Genomic DNA, 19,644 nt, shown 5'->3' on the forward strand with positions numbered 1-19,644 from the left:
GGGGCAATCGGCAGTTACTACAATTAAATATATATATATATAATTGTTTTTTTTTTACTTTGCTACATTTATTTTACCTATTGATTCTTAAAGAATATAACTTAAGTTCAAAGTAAATGTAAACAAACAATTGGCCTCGAAACATGGTTAAAAGTTATCATGGATGGTTAGTCCTGCATTCGTAGCTTTGTCTGTGAATTTGAGTGGTTACATTCCTCCAGCCCCATCCCTCAGCTGTTCACTGACACGGGCTGGGATTTCGCGTTAATGTTTCTACTGCTGATTGCGGCTTTAAACTGGAAATACACTAGACTCTGATCTAATATTGTCCTGTAGTCTATTTTTTTAGCATCGTGATCTCAGACATGACCACAAGAGGACAGTCTTGAATCAGAACAAATCCCAATTGAAATGGTTCCCCAGGACAAACGGCATAATAATGAAGCAAGTCTAAACCGGTTTAAACAGAAAATTGGACACAAGGATGGACAGATTTGGGTGAGAACTGAATGTCGTTTTTATATTGTATTAATACAACGGCCTATTGTCAGCTACAATATTTCAGCGAGTGGCCTTGGCTTGTTAATCACTGTTTAATCAAATAATTACAGATGCCTGTTTGTTGATTACGTCTTTTGTCCATTCTCCAGTAAAATGCTTTGACCTATGCATTTATAAATGTGAGTTTCTATTCTCATTGTGCACGTTTTATAACGAACTTGTCTTCGGGTTGTGTTCTCATTCTAATTAATTGAAATAGTATTAGACGTACGATTTTCTGTAAATGTTTTGTTGGACTGGCAAACGCTTCTGAAAACTGTCTGGTTCATGATTGTTAGGGTTTTGTATAAGAGCTTCCTTGTCGTTGATTCTGCTACTTTCAAATTGGAAACTCAGAGCTCATGTTTCCAAGTCAGAGTTTCCTAGTTCCCGACTAGCACGAGAACGAGGCATTAACTCCTAAATTCTTGCGTTGGAATCCTGAGATGCAGATGGTTCCAAAGAAGATCACTATGGGCCTCTGTTTATCATGATTGAAAAGGATCTAGTGTGAGACCTGTGATAAATCTTGCTCATATTTGTTAAAATTAACATAAATATGTTAAACTACCTTGAATATTTGTCGATATGTACATTCGAGGTTGACAAGTGAGTGTAAATTCATTCCTGTCGGGCTTTACTGTACTGTCCTGATTCTGCAACAGTTCTATAACCCCGGATCATAATCACTTCTGTCCAGTCCCGTGCTAAAATTTGGCTGAATGAGTGTACAACTAGTCATTTAGTGATGTCTGTGTTACATTAACAATAGTCATTAATTGTATTAATCTGTTTCAATGTATATGTGTGCTGAGTCACTTGACTCTCTCACAAAATCAGTCACATAGATGCCTGCCGATTGAGATGTCTGTCTGTACCCATTTTAAAGTAATGTCTTGAAATGACAGAACATATTCCATAAATGTATATCAGGATTTAAGAGTCTGGAGTCTGGACACATTATTAAAAACAGTCCTGAACTTAAAAGCACTAACTTATTTTGGCCACCTGTGCCGCCTCAAAGTATTGAGAGCATGATGCTTCAGGACCCCCCCACACACAGAGACACAAACACAGATGTGTACACACACAGAGACACAAACACAGATGTGTACACACACATGCATGAGAAACATGTGCAATGTGATCAGGGTGTATGTAATGCTAATGTGCTGGGTGGTGATCTTTGATTAGTTCATAAGTAACGGTGTGTCTTAAATGGGAACCATAGTGTGAGTCAGATGATTCCTACATTGGGTCTGTGCTGTGGTGAGTGCCCCAACCCCTCAGTGGATCAGTCAGAGGCAGCTCTCCAGTATCTGCTGTAAGGGACACACTGTATCAACATTGCAAAACACCAGTGCTTTAAGTTACAGCCTGTAACATTCTATATCAGTTTTGAAAGGTTATTCTGTCTGTGTTATGTAGTGGGTTGCGCAGCTGAAATGCCCAATCATGAAATCTTCATCTTCTCTGTAATCTCTTGTGCAGGAGTGTTTGGAAAAGTTGAATGGACGGGCAGAGTAAGGACTGAGAAAGTGATTCAAAAAGAGGAAAAGACGAGAGGATTTTGATCATACAAGGACAACATTATTGGATTGGAATTTATTCTCAACTTTCAAAATAACCATGGAACTGTCTCTGGTGAGTGGGATTTTTTATAGCTCATTTAGTATTTGATCCATGGTGAAAGTCTGAAGGACAATAATTCTAGAGTAACTTCAGTGACTGTTGTACATGTACTGTGAATAGCTGAGTATGTTTTATTGATGTGGTTTCAGTGGTCTAATGGCTTGGGTTATAATATTTAATATCTCAGTTAAGATTTCACATGCATTTTATGTCAGGCTGTGATTTTGGATCAGGGTACCCAGGCCTACGTTCTCAATCCAGCCCCTATGTTAATCACAGTACCATCCTGTGACATTGTTGATTAACCCAGTTGTCCTTACCCCTCCTTTAACCTGCTGGAAGTTTCAGGCCACTTTCATACTATGCACTTTCTCAAGCTGTTCTAGAATATTCAATGTTTTCTGTGTTTACAAGTTCTCTATTGTCCTCTGCCCTGAAGAAGGTCAAACTCCCGGGTGCCACCTTAAATCTTCATAGACATGCCAAACAAGTGAGCAAGGCTTTGCCAAGCCTCCACTGTGCCAACACTGCTATTGGTCAACAACCACTGTTGGTGGGCTGTTGCCATAGCACCCTCATTAAGGGAGGAGCAGGGACATGTTTAGAAAGTGTGGGGTTCAAGTCCCAGTGAAAGAGTACAGGTTGTCAATGTCACATCACAGTACAGGAACTACCAAGTAATTTACCAGAGCTGTAGACATTGAAATGTACTAGAATTCATGCCCAGTGATAAGGAAATAAATACACAATTACTAGTTCTAGAGCAGCACATACCCTAAGCACATACTCTCTAGAATGTAAACTGTGATAAGTTGTTTTATGGAAGCCAGAACATACAAAAGCATGCGCTCACACACACACACACACACTGACATTTACAATGTATGACGCATGGCATTTAGCAGAGATGTGCATTCGCTGGAAGCCGAAAGACTCATCTTTCGGCTTCCAGCGAATGCATCTCTACCCCTCAGGGTAGAGTAGGAGAAGCAGCATTGAGAGGTTGTGTGTGTGAGAGAGAGTGAAAACATACGCCAGTGGATTAAGCTGCTTTGTGAAGGGAAACCGAGGAAAGCTTATAGAGAAGTGAAGAGAGGGATGGAGGCTTTTGCCCTGACAACCCACCACAGTTCATAACAGCTTAGCTAGAGAGGGGAAGAAAACGGACAAATGCAGGAAAAACAGGATCAGCCACTGAAAAGTAGCCCGGGGAAGGTAGGGATGTGGACTGTAGGAGGGATGTGTGTGTTTTGTATATTGTGTGTGTGGCGTCTTATTTTTTTGTCTGTAATGACAGCATGTGAAAATTGGAGTGACTGGGTATGGTGTATATGATGCTTCTTCTGCAGCCATCCAGTTCTTTGTTGATTTTTGTGTTGGCAGATTGTTTAGAGAACTAAGCATGCCAATTATAATGCATTATAACACATACCTGATGTAGGGTGACACTTGCAGGGTGGGGAATAGTGTGCGTGTTTATGGGTTGGTGCATCTTGGTTTTTCAATGGAGAGTCCTTTTGCCTGTTCTCTTTGTGGTCCCATGTTGATTTACACACAATTCTTGAGTCTGAATGTTTGTTTTTACTGCTTGTGTGGGAATTTATGTAATGTGAATTGCTGTAGCGAGTGTATGTGCTTTTGTCCTATTTCCCAGGCTTTCCATCGTAAACAATCATAAGTCCCATCATGCTTTGGGCTCTCGCCGAAGAGCACTCTACCGTGACTGGTGTGTGTTCGATGTTATCACTCTCCCTTCCTCCCCTCTCTGCTTGTCTCTCCCTTCAGGCTCACCCGGCTCTCAAAGCCTTTATGTGTGGCTCTCTCAGTGGAACATGCTCCACCCTGCTCTTCCAGCCTCTGGACCTGGTCAAGACCCGCCTGCAGACCCTTCACAGCAACATGCAGCCTGGGTGAGTAGCCTTCAGCTGGCTCAGTCAACACCTTTACAGCATAGTCCACACTTCCACATAGTAATCAGGTGAGGTTACGTTTGTAGTAAGTTTTCTGGCTCTAGATTACAGTCTTGTCCTAGACCATGAGACCAACTAGCATTGCATTACTCTATTGACTCGCCTCATTGACTAAGCAATATTGTAGATTGTAGATCTGAACATTGAGAGTCCAAAGAGTCATAAAACTCATGCAGGTTCCACATGGCCTGCATGCTAGTACCAACTCAATGTCACGTCAGCTATTTTGAAATGAAGCGTAGTTGCAACGTAACTTCTGGGTCGTTTCATAGGACAGTGTGTTAATATGGCTTTCTCTCTCTCTTACGCTCTTTCAGTTCAGCAAGAGTGGGGATGGTGACTGTGTTCTTAAGTGTTGTACGGACAGAGAAGCTCATAGGACTTTGGAAGGGGGTCTCACCAGTAAGTTGGCCTCTCTTTATGATCAGTAATATAAACAGAAACACATCAATTGTGTTGAATCTGTGTGTTGAGGATATGACTCTGACAGCATGTCTGCTCTGCTTCCTCCTCCAGTCGTTTGTGAGAACCATCCCCGGCGTAGGGATCTACTTCAGCACCTACTACTCTCTAAAGCAGCACTACTTCCTGGAGCAGGGCCCCGGGGCCATGGAGTCTGTGCTGCTGGGAGCTGGGGCCAGGACTGTGGCAGGGGTCTGCATGCTGCCGGTCACTGTCATTAAAACTCGCTTTGAGGTATGTTCAGGTAGAGAGACTGGGGGAGGGGCCGGAAGGAAAAGATAAATACTTTTCTATATACTGTATGATTACAGTGACTACATGAGTACTGTTTAATGTGTAGGTGTTTACTGTAGTGTCTGTTGTTGTTTCAGAGTGGCAGGTATAACTACGTGAGCGTGGCAGGGGCTTTGCGCAGTGTGTGTCAAACAGAGGGACCCAGAGCTCTGTTCTCAGGGCTGACCGCCACCCTCCTCAGAGATGCTCCCTTCTCAGGCCTCTATGTCATGTTCTACAGCCAGGGCAAGAACACTCTTCCACAGGGTCAGTATCAGAACACCACACTAATGCTCAACACTGGTATTTGTTTCACTAGTGTGCGATCACTTTGAAGTGTCAGTATGGGGACGCCGATGACATAAACATGGAGCAGTAGTATTGGTTACACTAGAAGCCACATTTGATAACTTTGACGTATCTGTCTCAATGTGAATTGTTTGGTGTGGAGTGGAATGTATAGTGTCTCTCTGTTTCTTCCTCCCAGAGATAAGCACGTCTCCCTACGCGGCCCTGGCTAACTTCAGCTGTGGGATTCTGGCCGGGGTCCTGGCTTCCCTGGTCACCCAGCCAGCTGACGTGGTCAAAACTCATGTCCAAGTCAGCCCACATCTGTACAGGAGGACTGCAGACGCTGTGCGATACATTTACAATGTAACTATCTCTCTGGGTGTTTTATTGAATACGGCGTTGTTACTATGCTTTGGGCAATAGCACTTGTAATATACTGACGTTGTTCGTATGTGGGTCAGGCTAAACTGTTGTCTGTATGTGTTTATATACTGACCTCTGGCCTGCACACAGTGTCACACTATGTAATAAAACATATGGGTTGATGAATAGTAGTTGACATGTGCCATTCTTTCTCTCCGTCTCTCAGGAGCACGGGTTTCAGGGGTTCTTCCGGGGTGGGGTGCCACGTTCTCTAAGGAGGACCATGATTGCTGCCATGGCATGGACGGTGTATGAACAGCTGATGGCCCGCATGGGGCTCAAGTCCTGAGGAGGGATGACAAAAAGAGGCATGACCAGAAGGGATGACAAGTCCTGAAGAGAGAGAATGAAATGTGGCCCGAGGAAGAAAGTGAAAGTCAAGGACAAACCAGTACAGTGAGGAGTGCCCTGGAAGGCACTGCTGTGTTTGTTTCTTAAGACTGCCAAGTTGTGAGTGTGCCAATGGACTTCTTCACTGACATACATTATTCTGCCATAACATTATTAACACATTGCAAAGATATGATACCTCAAGGACTGGTATCCATACTTTGACAGAAAGATGAGGACTAGTAGTTTTATTAAAATGTATGTATATTTGAATAGTTTTGCATTGCACAATATTGTCTGTCTTCATTGTATGTGAGGCTACACCAAACAATACTTTTATTTATTTATTCTACTGGGCTACTTTCAAAATTCTATATTGCACTATAAGTCATATAATATTGTTGGTCCTTAACTAGCCACTGGACTCCCAGCCAAACTTGACTGTTTAAGCTACTCCAGGCTTTAGATATATATCCCACTGTAGAATTCTACAATGTCAGGTACAGTTGAAGTCGGAAGTTTACATACACTTAGGTTGGAGTCATTAAAACTAGTTTTTCAACCACTCCACACATTTCTTGTTAACAAACTATAGTTTTGGAAAGTCGGTTAGGACATCTACTTTGTGCATGAAACAAGTACTCTTTCCAACAATTGTTTACAGACAGATTATTTTACTTATAATCCACTGTATCACAATTCCAGTGGGCCAAAGTTTTCATACTTGACTGTGCCTTTAAACGGCTTGGAAAATTCCAGAAAATTATGTCATGGCTTTAGAAGCTTCTGATAGGCTAATTGACATCATTTGAGTCAATTGGAGGTGTACCTGTGGATGTATTTCAAGGCCTACCTTCAAACTCGGTGCCTCTTTGCTTGACATCATGGGAAAATCAAAAGAAATCAGCCAAGACCTCTGAAAAAAAAATTGTAGACCACAAGTCTGGTTCATCATTGGGAGTAATTTCCAAACGCCTGAAGGTACCACTTTCATCTGTACAAACAATAGTACACAAGTATAAATACCATGGGACCACGCAGCCGTCATACCCCTCAGGAAGGAGACGCGTTCTGTCTCCTAGAGATGAACGTACTTTGGTGCGAAATGTGCAAATCAATCCCAGAACAACAGCAAAGGACCTTGAGAAGATGCTGGAGGAAACGGGTACAAAAGTATCTATATCCACAGTAAAACGAGTCCTATATCGACATAACCTGAAAGGCTCTCAGCAAGGAAGAAGCCACTGCTCCAAAACCGCCATAAAAAGCCTGACTATGGTTTGCAGCTGCACATGGGGACAAAGATTGTACTTTTTGGAGAAATGTCGTCTGGTTTCATGAAACAAAAATAGAACTGTTTGGCCATAATGACCATCGTCATGTTTGGAGGAAAAAGGGGGAGGCTTGCAAGCTGAAGAACAACATCCCAACCGTGAAGCACGGAGGTGGTAAGCATCATGTTGTGGGGGTGCTTTGCTGCAGGAGGGACTGGTTCACTTCACAAAATAGATTGCATTATGAGGCAGGAAAATTATGTGGATATATTGAAGCAGCATCTCAAGACATCAGTCAGGAAGTTAAAGCTTGGTCACAAATGGGTCTTCCAAATGGACAATGACCCCAAACATACATCCAAAGTTGTGGCAAAATGGCTTAAGGACAAAGTCAAGGTATTGGAGTGGCCATCACAAAGCCCTGACCTCAATCCTATAGAACATTTGTGGGTAGAACTGAAAAAGCATGTGTGAGCAAGGAGGCCTACAAACCTGACTCAGTTACACCATCTCTGTCAGGAGGAATGGGCCAAAATTCACCCAACTTATTGTGGGAAGCATGTGGAAGGCTACCCAAACATTTGACCCAAGTTAAACAATTTAAAGGAAATGCTACCAAATACTAATTGAGTGTATGTAAACTTCTGACCCACTGGGAATGTGATGAAAGAAATAAAAGCTGAATAAATCATTCTCTCTACTATTATTCTGACATTTCACATTATTAAAATAAAGTGGTGATCCTAACTGACCGAAGACAGGGATTTTTTACTGGGATTAAATGTCAGGAATTGTGAAACTGAGTTTGAATGTATTTGGCTGAAGTGTATGTAAACATCTGACTTCAACTGTACCTGTTTTCCCTGGACTTTAGCACAACTTGTATCTGCTTGTCTTTAAATTGAAGGTAAAGAACAATAATTGCTTAACATACTGATCCTTAGCTGGAAATGCACTTTAACCACTTCCGTAATCTAAAACCCTGGAGTGTCTCATGCCGCAGTGAGTCTGTCTGCCTTCCCTTTGTGCCAAACTAATGCCACTGTTCTAAGATATTATTCTGGTAGAGATGTAACATAATAAGCTTTGCTTGCTGTCCATTTGAGCTGTACAGTTGATTTGCCTTAAAAATATATTATTGTTAATGTTTTCATATTTGATATAATTTATTACTGTTTATTGTAATGGTGAATAATTATGCTGTTGTGTTGAGAACATTTTACTTATTTTTTTAAAAAGAAAATGTATAAAATTATATAAGAATACAACATGTCTGCTAATATTCATTATATAAGGCATTTGCTTTGTGTCTGTCATGCATCCCTTTATACCTCTTCTCCCTTTTCTCTTCCCTTTCTCTCTCCACACTGTGAAACAACAGAGTGACATGACGTTAGTGCCTTGGGGAACCTTTCCACCACTGCAACCCATGTGTCCTCAGAAGGAAATGAAATGACACATGACATACTGAATCCTGGCTGAGGCGGTGGTTAGGGGGTCACTGTGAGAGAGACAGGCTGACACGCAGGCAGCTCGGCTTCGTCCAGACACGTTCCAGCAATCCCCTACTTATATGGCCCATAAATCACATGACAGTTGGTCTCAGAGCATTAATAACTACACCTACAACCCAACATTGCCCTCGTTATTCAAAGAGGTAATATGAAAAGCCCACACAGTACTTGAGAGCAGTGGATGTTTCTAGCACATGGGTCATTCTCAGTTCCAGCATTATTACGGCAATACCGAAGGTAGGTTTTATTTTCATTTCACCTTATACACAGCCATTATACCTACCAACAGTAATAGCAGTGCATGATGATAATATGCTTATCACAGAGCTGTCAGACATAAGACTGGGAGAAGGGGGCAGGGTTGTGACATCAAAGGGATAGTTAATGATAAGGAGAGTGAAAGGCAAGAGCCAATCAAAAGTAAGGCATTAGGCTATACTGATCTAAACCAGTTTGCTTCTTGGCTATGTCTGTATTTGATTCTTTTCTTAATCTAGAAACCTTGTTGTACAATTAAACCATGTTATTAGTTAAGTATGAGTCATATTTAATTGTTTGTGCATTACATGTCTAACACTTTATGTAAAACAAACACTGTTTTAACCTATTGGAAACTTGTGCAACTTTGTGGTCATTTTTTTTATCTTATTGACATGACCCTCAGTTCGAACCCAATCAGCTATTCTCATTGGTAACCTCAAGGACTGCAGTGATAGCATGTGTCACAGTGGCCTTTGCTTTCCAAATTAGATAGGGAACACTGACATATGAAGTGAGTTTGACACAGATTATGAGTTTATTCAGGTCAAATCAAAAAATCAAATCAAATCAAATTTTATTTGTCACATACACATGGTTAGCAGATGTTAATGCGAGTGTAGCGAAATGCTTGTGCTTCTAGTTCCGACAATGCAGTAATAACGAACAAGTAATCTAACAATTCCAAAAAACTACTGTCTTATACACAGTGTAAGGGGATAAAGAATATGTACATAAGGATATATGAATGAGTGATGGTACAGAGCAGCATAGGCAAGATACAGTAGATATCGAGTACAGTATATACATATGAGATGAGTATGTAAACCAAGTGGCATAGTTAAAGTGGCTAGTGATACATGTATTACATAAGGATGCAGTCCTTAGAGTACAGTATATACGTATGCATATGAGATGAATAATGTAGGGTAAGTAACATTATATAAGGTAGCATTGTTTAAAGTGGCTAGTGATATATTTACATCATTTCCCATCAATTCCCATTATTAAAGTGGCTGGAGTTGAGTCAGTGTCATTGACAGTGTGTTGGCAGCAGCCACTCAATGTTAGTGGTGGCTGTTTAACAGTCTGATGGCCTTGAGATAGAAGCTGTTTTTCAGTCTCTCGGTCCCAGCTTTGATGCACCTGTACTGACCTCGCCTTCTGGATGACAGCGGGGTGAACAGGCAGTGGCTCGGGTGGTTGATGTCCTTGATGATCTTTATGGCCTTCCTGTAGCATCGGGTGGTGTAGGTGTCCTGGAGGGCAGGTAGTTTGCCCCCGGTGATGCGTTGTGCAGACCTCACTACCCTCTGGAGAGCCTTACGGTTGAGGGCGGTGCAGTTGCCATACCAGGCGGTGATACAGCCCGCCAGGATGCTCTCGATTGTGCATCTAGAAGTTTGTGAGTGCTTTTGGTGACAAGCCAAATTTCTTCAGCCTCCTGAGGTTGAAGAGGCGCTGCTGCGCCTTCTTCACGATGCTGTCTGTGTGAGTGGACCAATTCAGTTTGTCTGTGATGTGTATGCCGAGGAACTTAAAACTTGCTACCCTCTCCACTACTGTTCCATCGATGTGGATGGGGGGGTGTTCCCTCTGCTGTTTCCTGAAGTCCACAATCATCTCCTTAGTTTTGTTGACGTTGAGTGTGAGGTTATTTTCCTGACACCACACTCCGAGGGCCCTGACCTCCTCCCTGTAGGCCGTCTCGTCGTTGTTGGTAATCAAGCCTACCACTGTTGTGTCGTCCGCAAACTTGATGATTGAGTTGGAGGCGTGCGTGGCCACGCAGTCGTGGGTGAACAGGGAGTACAGGAGAGGGCTCAGAACGCACCCTTGTGGGGCCCCAGTGTTGAGGATCAGCGGGGAGGAGATGTTGTTGCCTACCCTCACCACCTGGGGCGGCCCGTCAGGAAGTCCAGTACCCAGTTGCACAGGGCGGGGTCGAGACCCAGGGTCTCGAGCTTGATGACGAGCTTGGAGGGTACTATGTTGTTGAATGCCGAGCTGTAGTCGATGAACAGCATTCTCACATAGGTATTCCTCTTGTCCAGATGGGTTAGGGCAGTGTGCAGTGTGGTTGAGATTGCATCGTCTGTGGACCTATTTGGGCGGTAAGCAAATTGGAGTGGGTCTAGGGTGTCAGGTAGGGTGGAGGTGATATGGTCCTTGACTAGTCTCTCAAAGCACTTCATGATGACGGATGTGAGTGCTACGGGGCGGTAGTCGTTTAGCTCAGTTACCTTAGCTTTCTTGGGAACGGTCGTAGATGATGTATGTGTGTAAACTTTCTGTGGGGAATACACAGTATTTTCTTGTGCACCAGACGCATTGGAATAGTCTACAATCCATGCTTCATCTAGATATGTTAGTGCCACTGAATGAATTTAAAATATTGATGGGAGACTCTGTTACAGAGGAGTGTAAATGCTTTTTTTTTAAGACTAGATCACGTTGTATTGTATTGTTGTATGTTTTAATTATGTAATGTATTGATTGTTGCTGCCTTCTTGGCCAGGTCTCCCTTGAAAAAGAGACTCTGGGTCTCAGTGGGCTTTCCTGGTTAAATACAGGTTAAATAAAATAAAATAAATAGATGCATGCAAATATATTAAGATTGAGCCACTGGAAGGACTTTGCTTTGCTGCTGTCCGGTCCTCTGGCAGTCTCTATGGGGGTGCCACAGGGTTCAATCCTCGGGCCGACTCTTTTCTCTGTATATATCAATGATGTTGCTCTTGCTGCGGGCGATTCCCTGATCCACCTCTACGCAGACGACACCATTCTATATACTTCAGGCCCGTCCTTGGACACTGTGCTATCTAACCTCCAAACGAGCTTCAATGCCATACAACACTCCTTCCGTGGCCTCCAACTGCTCTTAAACGCTAGTAAAATCAAATGCATGCTTTTCAACCGTTCGCTGCCTGCACCCGCACGCCTGACCAGCATCACCACCCTGGATGGTTCCGACCTTGAATATGTGGACATCTATAAGTACCTAGGTGTCTGGCTAGACTGTAAACTCTCCTTCCAGACTCATATCAAACATCTCCAATCGAAAATCAAATCTAGAGTCGGCTTTCTATTCCGCAACAAAGCTTCCTTCACTCACGCCGCCAAACTTACCCTAGTAAAACTGACTATCCTACGGATCCTCGACTTCGGCGATGTCATCTACAAAATTGCTTCCAACACTCTACTCAGCAAACTGGATGCAGTTTATCACAGTGCCATCCGTTTTGTCACTAAAGCACCTTATACCACCCACCACTGCGACCTGTATGCTCTAGTCGGCTGGCCCTCGCTACATATTCGTCGTCAGACCCACTGGCACCAGGTCATCTACAAGTCCATGCTAGGTAAAGCTCCGCCTTATCTCAGTTCACTGGTCACGATGGCAACACCCATCCGTAGCACGCACTCCAGCAGGTGTATCTCACTGATCATCCCTAAAGCCAACACCTCATTTGGCCGCCTTTCGTTCCAGTTCTCTGCTGCCTGTGACTGGAACGAATTGCAAAAATCGCTGAAGTTGGAGACTTTTATCTCCCTCACCAACTTCAAACATCTGCTATCTGAGCAGCTAACCGATCGCTGCAGCTGTACATAGTCTATCGGTAAATAGCCCACCCATTTTTACCTACCTCATCCCCATACTGTTTTTTTAATGTACTTTTCTGCTCTTTTGCACACCAATATCTCTACCTGTACATGACCATCTGATCATTTATCACTCCAGTGTTAATCTGCAAAATTGTAATTATTCGCCTACCTCCTCATGCCTTTTGCACACAATGTATATAGGCTCCCCTTTTTTTCTACTGTGTTATTGACTTGTTAATTGTTTACTCCATGTGTAACTCTGTGTTGTCTGTTCACACTGCTATGCTTTATCTTGGCCAGGTCGCAGTTGCAAATGAGAACTTGTTCTCAACTAGCCTACCTGGTTAAATAAAGGTGAAATAAAATAAATACAACTTTGAGAACACCCCAGTCTACATATTAACTTAATTATCATTTTTTTAAGTGGCCTATTCAACAAGTCATAAAAGTTTGTTATTTTTATTCACTCAGTCACATAACCCCACTTCCCGCAATAACATGTCATACCCTCCACCTGTAATTACCCCATGACCTTGTCATTGGTCAAAACATTGCAATGATTTTTTTCCAGCACCCAACCCAAGAGGTCCAAGCCATCTTGTCTAGCACCCATTCTATCTTTGTATCTGAGACAAGTTGGTATTTTTGCAATGTATCTTCTCTTATGAAAAAAAATGCATTTTAAAACATTTTGCAAAATCACTATGTACATATTGTGATACCTTCACCAGGAACTCCGTATCTCTAGCAAATAAAGTTGCAACACAGGCCACTCTAACCGAGAAGTCAACGTCTCCCCATTGTCTTAATATGGTCTTTCCATCGCATTGTCTTAATATGGGCTCCTCGTCCGACCTCTAGTTACCGGTTTCACCCAAAACATACGCTACTACTCTGTGCTGCTGGAGTGTTTGCGCCATCTAGGGAATGAAATATCCAAGTAGACAGTTATAGTTCCAGTCAGCGAAACAACCAATCATGTGCTTTGAAACTTGAGTATATATGTGGCGTAATTTCCTCTTGTCTTCCTCTTTGACGCCGCGTGTTACAGGTTTCGCGTTTTTTCGTGGTGCGTTGTAAGTTACATTTCACGCATTTTAATGTCAAACGTCACTTAAATTGACGAAGTAATCAGTGACTATGTGCAGACTAATGTAAGATATTCTATCTAGACGTTTGAATTTGAAGGCTTTATATGACTTGAAAGCTAATTAACATGGCGAGTAGACATGCCTGACATGCTGTTTAACGCACGGTGCCCTGCCGAGTACACTAGCCAGGCCATTCAATTCTAGGCAATAGGCCCCTCGCGCTTAAGCGCAACGCGTAGATGGCCCTATCAACTACAATGTCTGGGCCTGGAATAATTGTTGAATACTTTTTGACTCTTAGTCATTTTTCTTTTTTTTCGTACTCAAGATAGGGAAAATGGTCAAGATGTCCAGAAATCTGATGTCCTTCAAATGGAGGAGGATGTGCTGAAGTTCCTGGCTGCAGGAACTCATCTGGGAGGAACTAACATGGACTTTCAGATGGAGCACTACACCTACAAGAGGAAGCGGGATGGTGAGTTTTTGGCAGTCCTTAACGCCCAAAACACTCAGTGGAACAAAACTACTTGTAGTGTTATAAGCCAGTGGTCAACCCACCCAGGTTGAGGAGGGGTACTGTTAATGCAGGCTGCTGTTCTGGCACAAGCATGCCTGATTTGATTTCTTTGTTCTGGGTTTCTGTTTAGCACTTTGTGACATTGGCTGATGTATAAAGGGCTTTATAAATATATTTGATTGATATTCAAGGTCTTGATGAATAGTTGAAATGGATGTCTGTTTCAATGCTGGGCTGTAACAAAAAATTTTTTGTCCCCTTCAGCTCACAGAACTAGAGTTGGTTATTGATGCTTTCTCTCACTAGATGGAGCACATTTGGGCAGGGTAAACTGGACACAGATCTGGGTGTACTGACTGCCCCTTGTCCTCAGGTGTGTACATCATCAACATGAGGAATACCTGGGAGAAGCTACTGCTGGCAGCCCGTGCCATTGTTGCCGTGGAGAACCCAGCTGACGTCTGCGTCATCTCCATGAACACTGGACAGTTACAGCTTCAGCTGGCAGCGTAGTGGACACGGTGATTAATGAGTGTAACTGGATGCCGTGTGTGTTTACCCATCAATTAGACATGTTTCTGTATAGATGTGACTGCATGTGTGCACACAAAGCCTTGCACCGATGTCGGTGTGCAGGTGTCGAAAGTTTGCTAGAGGGATTTGGCCCAGGTTTTTGTTAACAAATCAATTAAGTTTGTCATGTGCGCCGAATACAACCGGTGTACCTTATAGTGAAATGCTTACTTAGAGGCCCAAACCAACCGTACAATTTAAGTTTTAAAAAATAGGTGAACAATGGGTAGGTTAAGGAAATAAAAAAAAAACTGAATAATAACAGTAGCGAGGCTATATACAGACACAGGTTAGTCGGGGTAATTGAGGTAGTATGTAGGTATGGTTAAAGTGACAGCATATTAACTCAGCAAAAATATAAATGTCCTCTGTCACCTGTGTTTATTTTCATCAAACTTAATGTGTAAATATTTGTATGAACATAACAAGATTCAACAATTCAGACATAAACTGAACAAGTTCCACAGACATGTGACTAACAGAAATAGAATAATGTGTCCCTGAAAAAGGGGGGAGGGGTCAAAAGTAAGTCAGTATCTGGTGTGGCCACCAGCTACATTAAGTACTGCAGTGCATCTCCTCCTCATGGACTGCACCAGATTTGCCAGTTCTTGCTGTGAGAAGTTACCCCAGTCTTCACCATGGCACCAAGGCAAGTTCCCGGACATTTCTGGGCCCTCAACCTCAGATCCAACAGGTCCCAGACGTGCTCAATGGGATTGAGATCCGGGCTCTTCGCTGGCCATGGCAGAACACTGACATTGCTGTCCTGCAGGAAATCACACACAGAACAAGCAGTATGGCTGGTGGCATTGTCATGCTGGAGGGTCATGTCAGGATTAGAGGTCAACCGATTATGATTTTTCAATGCCGTTACCGATTATTGGAGGACCAGAAAAAGCCAATTTTTAAAATATATATATAAAAAATAAATTGGTTTTGTAATTACAACAATACTGAATGAACACCTATTTTAACTTAATAAAAATCAATTTAACCTCAATAACATGTTAAATAATGCAAAAACAAAGGTGCTGAAGTAAAAGTGCAATATGTGCCATGTAAAAAAGCTAACGTTTGATTGAGGTCCTTGCTCAGAACATGAGAACGTATGAAAGTTGGTTCCTTTTTAACATGAGACTTCAAAATAGTTTATGACAAACTGTGTAAAAGTGGGGTTGTTGGGTGGCGGGACATACTGCAGATAGTCCGGGTAGCCTATGTGCAGGGGCGCCGGTTAGTCGGGGTAATTGAGAGAATGTACATGTAGGTATGGTTAAAGTGACTATGCATATATGATAAACAGAGTAGCCGCAGTGTAAAGGGGGGGGGTCACCTGTTCAGGAGTCTTATGGCTTGGGGGAAAAAGCTGAAGCCTTTTTGTCCTAGACTTGGTGCTCCGGTACCACTTGCCATGCAGTAGTAGAGAGCAGTCTGACTGGGGTGGGTGGGGTCTTTGACAAGTTTTAGGGTCTTCCTCTGACACCACCTGGTATAGAGGTCTTGGATGGCAGGAAGCTTGGTTCCAATGATTTACTGGGCCTTCCGCACTACACTCTGTAGTGCCTTGCGGTTGAAGGCCGAGCAGTTACTGTACCAGGCAGTGATGCAACGCTCTCGATGTAACATCGGTAGGGCTTCCCCACAATGATTTTCGCCTGAGCCACATCAGTTCTGCATGCTGTCTAGTGCCACTTGCCTTTAGATTCCAAGGGCAGTGATGGGTGTTACACATGCTGTCTGCAGCTAGGTCGCTAATAGCCTTTCATATACATTTTTGTAGAGAGCTGTGCTGAAGTTTGCCTCGGCCACTGGTGCCACGGTCGTTTCATCCCCGGAACCTTCACTAATCAGATCCAGGCTGCCTTCAGGGAGCCCCGCCTCCTAATCGCAACGGACCCTCGTGCCAACCACCAGCTGAAGCCTCTTAAGTCAACATCCCCACCATTGCCCTGTGCAACACTGACTCCCCACTCCGATATGTCGACATCGACATCCCCTGCAACAACAAGGTTAGACTGCTTTGCCCTCATACACTTAACACCTACGTGAGTTTACTGGTTGTTTGTCTTGCACACCGTTAGAGCCCGGCGCAGTCCTGTCAGTGCGGTGCTGGGTGTAGGATGTGTGCTACAGAAACGCAGTGCCTCTTTTCTCCCCTTGCTCCATCCGTGTGTAAGAGGGAGGGGGAATTTGGTATAGGCCTTGCTACATGTTTCTGTAAAAGACAGGTGTTCTAGTCTCATTGGTGTAGTTGGTCATGGTCTGATCTGTGCTCCAGGGTCACCACATCAGACCCAGAGTGGTGGATGCTGTCCAGGGAGGTGCTGAGGATGAGGGGTACCATCTCCAGGGAGCACCCATGGGAGGTCATGCCTTATCTCTAATTCTACAGGGATCAGAAGTAAGAAGCAGGCCTTTTAGACACCTACTTAAACCATTATACACCAAATTTACTGGTAAGACAAGCTTACCTTCTCAACAGTAATGGATCTTGCATGTTCTGTTCGCCTTGTTAGCCTGCCGCTCATTGTTTTACCTGTCAGATTGAGAAGGAGGAACAGGCTGAGTCTGAGAAAGCTGTTGGAAAGGAGTTCCAGAGAGAGTGGACTGCTCCAGCAGCTGAGTTCACCCAGCCTGAGGTTGCTGACTGGTCTGAGGGAATGGCTGTGCCCTCTGTCCCCATCTAGCAGTTCTCTGCAGGTAAGGAAAGTGAAGATGTGGTTTCTGGTTCCACTATGCTGAGACTTGGTTTTAGTTTCTTGACTGATGCACTTGGCAGCATTTTCTAAATCTAATTTTGAGTTGGATGTAAATGACTCTTGGTACTTCAGGACCTATCAAATGTGTTTGTTTGAAAGGTCTCATGTTTAATTGTAATCCTAATTGAGTTTCTGCTTGACTTTCAGCTGCTGCTCCTGCCAAGCCAGCTGCTGAGGGGTTCACTGGTGAGTGTTGTGAGCGTAACATCAGCCTCCCTCTAATTGATGGACCATAATTGTCATCAGTCGGGTTGATTGTTTAACCTACTCAAATACACTGAAATGTTTGATTGTTGGTAATGTATTTGCACCTCTTCAATGTCTTCTCTCTTGCAGATGACTGGAGTGCCCAGCCAGCCACTGAGGATTGGTCAGCTGCCCCTACTGTCCAGGCCTCTGAATGGGGTGGGGAGACTGCTGCTTGGTCCTAAGTAATAGTGGCCTGATGTTTAACAGTACAATAAGTTGCTTTTTTGTTGTACAAACTGGCCCCTGACAATTTAAACACTACAGTGTAGTAGGCAAGTGACAACGGCAATACATGAATATTAACACAACTGTTATGCTTACATTTCACATTGAAAGAACTTACTAACATTTAATTAGACTGTTGCCTTATGTTGAGCCCTCTTAATGCTGACAAAAGGGGTACAGCTCTTTAATTAAACTGTTGGGTTATTCTGCCTTGAAGCTTTCAGAAATTAAAACTTACTGAAACACCATTTTACCAGTTGTCTATGATTTGTCTAGAAATAATATCTCATAATGGCTGTGATTGTACTATTCAGGAATGTATCTTTTTCTCAGACAGCTGTAGACAAATGTAATTTCCATCATGTAATTAGACATCCATTTTAGTTGCAAATTAAATAATATAATTGTAAACACATCTGTACATGAACTTATATGTATTAAGTGGTTTTTAAGGTTTTCATAAATCCACATGATGCCTGAATGTATGACCTTGTGATAGCTGAAAACATAAATGAAAAATAAGATATTTCTGCCAAACATTTTAACTTTGATTTCCCGATCTAAAACAAATCGTACTCTATGTACATCATATGGGTGAGGTGGAGATGACGTATATACAATTTTTAAAAATCAACCGTTAAACATAAGACAAAAGTAGCCAGAGTGCTCAATTAAGTAGGCCAGTGTTTTTGAAAGATGGGCTTAGATTACAGAGGGTGACGCAGAATCACCGATGTGAATTGCCTGGATTTCATTGAAATTACACAGGTAGTTCTCCACTAAGTCAATATGCACCAACTCTTTCTGCAGTTTTGTCTTTACATTCTCTGGAGTATTGGTGTCAAATGTTGTACACGTGTTACCCCAACTTCTCTTTTCAATCCTTTGGAGAAGTCCTCCAGTAGTCTGTGTGCCATTTTACTGTCAAATGTACAGGGACCTCCATGTTTCCCTTTTCTCTTTTTTTCTCTCCAGCTTTGTTTTTCCACTTGAACCACCATGTCTTCTCACCAGCATCAAATGCATATGTTTTAAGCTCTTTTGGTTGGCAAAGGGAGCACTCTGTACATGCACTCTTCAGGTTCTCACAGTACAAAAACAAGCTGCAGCGGATCACTATTGTAGTTTTTCACCATGAACTGGAGGTCAGTGTGGGTTTTTCCAGAGGCATGTGTCCCTATCATGGACTGTTGACGTGACAACTCAAAAGGAAGTATTTTGCAGAATTCATAGGACATCTTAATCTCTGAATATTCCCTCTTAAAAGGGAAGGTTCTGAATTGTGCCGTTCAAGAAGCACTTCTGCTGGTTTGCCTTCCTCTTTCCATGTTGCTCTACTGTTGTCCCGTTCACAGAATCCAGTGATTTTCTCTTCTGTGGCTGTTCTAATTCTGTTACATTGCTTTTTCCTGGAGTATTGAAGACTTGTTGGCCTGTTCATTTGCCCTCATTGCTTTTGCTGAAAATCCAAATTCTCTGTTTGCGGCTTTGACCAGGCCATACTTTATCAGGATGTTGCCTCTGAGCATTTTTGAAGCCACTTGTTTGCCCTTGGCACTTCATGTCTTGGTACTTTTGCTTTAACTCTGCAATAATGGTATTTTGAAACAATACTTCAAGTTCTTCAGAGTTCCCATATTTGCAGTTTTGTCTT

The 19,644-nt window shown here is 42.9% G+C and overlaps 2 protein-coding genes and 1 long non-coding RNA gene across 15 annotated transcripts in view; 2 read left to right on the plus strand and 1 right to left on the minus strand.

Annotated features, from left to right (window-relative positions):
• Positions 1–19,644, minus strand: part of LOC112219368 (guanine nucleotide exchange factor VAV2) — a 1,336,992-nt gene that overhangs the window by 721,527 nt on the left and 595,821 nt on the right. The window lies entirely within an intron of this gene.
• On the plus strand, positions 137–5,890 carry LOC112226308 (mitochondrial glycine transporter B). Of its 3 annotated transcripts, XM_024390710.2 has the most exons (8): positions 138–498; positions 2,032–2,184; positions 3,958–4,082; positions 4,460–4,544; positions 4,659–4,838; positions 4,976–5,144; positions 5,365–5,531; positions 5,758–5,890. In XM_024390710.2, exons 2-8 carry the CDS (start codon positions 2,170–2,172, stop codon positions 5,878–5,880), a joined length of 864 nt encoding a protein of 287 aa, XP_024246478.1. In that variant the 5' UTR covers positions 138–498; positions 2,032–2,169; the 3' UTR covers positions 5,881–5,890. The 3 variants fall into 3 exon arrangements, with proteins under 3 accessions (XP_042158219.1, XP_024246478.1, XP_042158220.1); XM_042302285.1 differs by having other exon boundaries at positions 137–498; positions 2,032–4,082; XM_042302286.1 differs by lacking the exon at positions 138–498 and adding an exon at positions 1,496–1,864 and having other exon boundaries at positions 2,032–4,082.
• Positions 13,552–18,238, plus strand: LOC112226309. Of its 7 annotated transcripts, none has more exons than XR_002949705.2 (7): positions 13,552–13,642; positions 13,993–14,139; positions 14,555–14,702; positions 16,538–16,766; positions 17,036–17,457; positions 17,664–17,702; positions 17,853–18,238. It is a non-coding gene; the product is annotated as an uncharacterized LOC112226309 (long non-coding RNA). The 7 variants fall into 7 exon arrangements; XR_002949703.2 differs by having other exon boundaries at positions 13,582–13,649; XR_002949706.2 differs by having other exon boundaries at positions 13,592–14,139; positions 17,036–17,213; positions 17,301–17,457.

This window comes from Oncorhynchus tshawytscha, linkage group LG20, assembly GCF_018296145.1.
Source record: "Oncorhynchus tshawytscha isolate Ot180627B linkage group LG20, Otsh_v2.0, whole genome shotgun sequence".
NCBI lineage: Eukaryota > Metazoa > Chordata > Actinopteri > Salmoniformes > Salmonidae > Oncorhynchus > Oncorhynchus tshawytscha.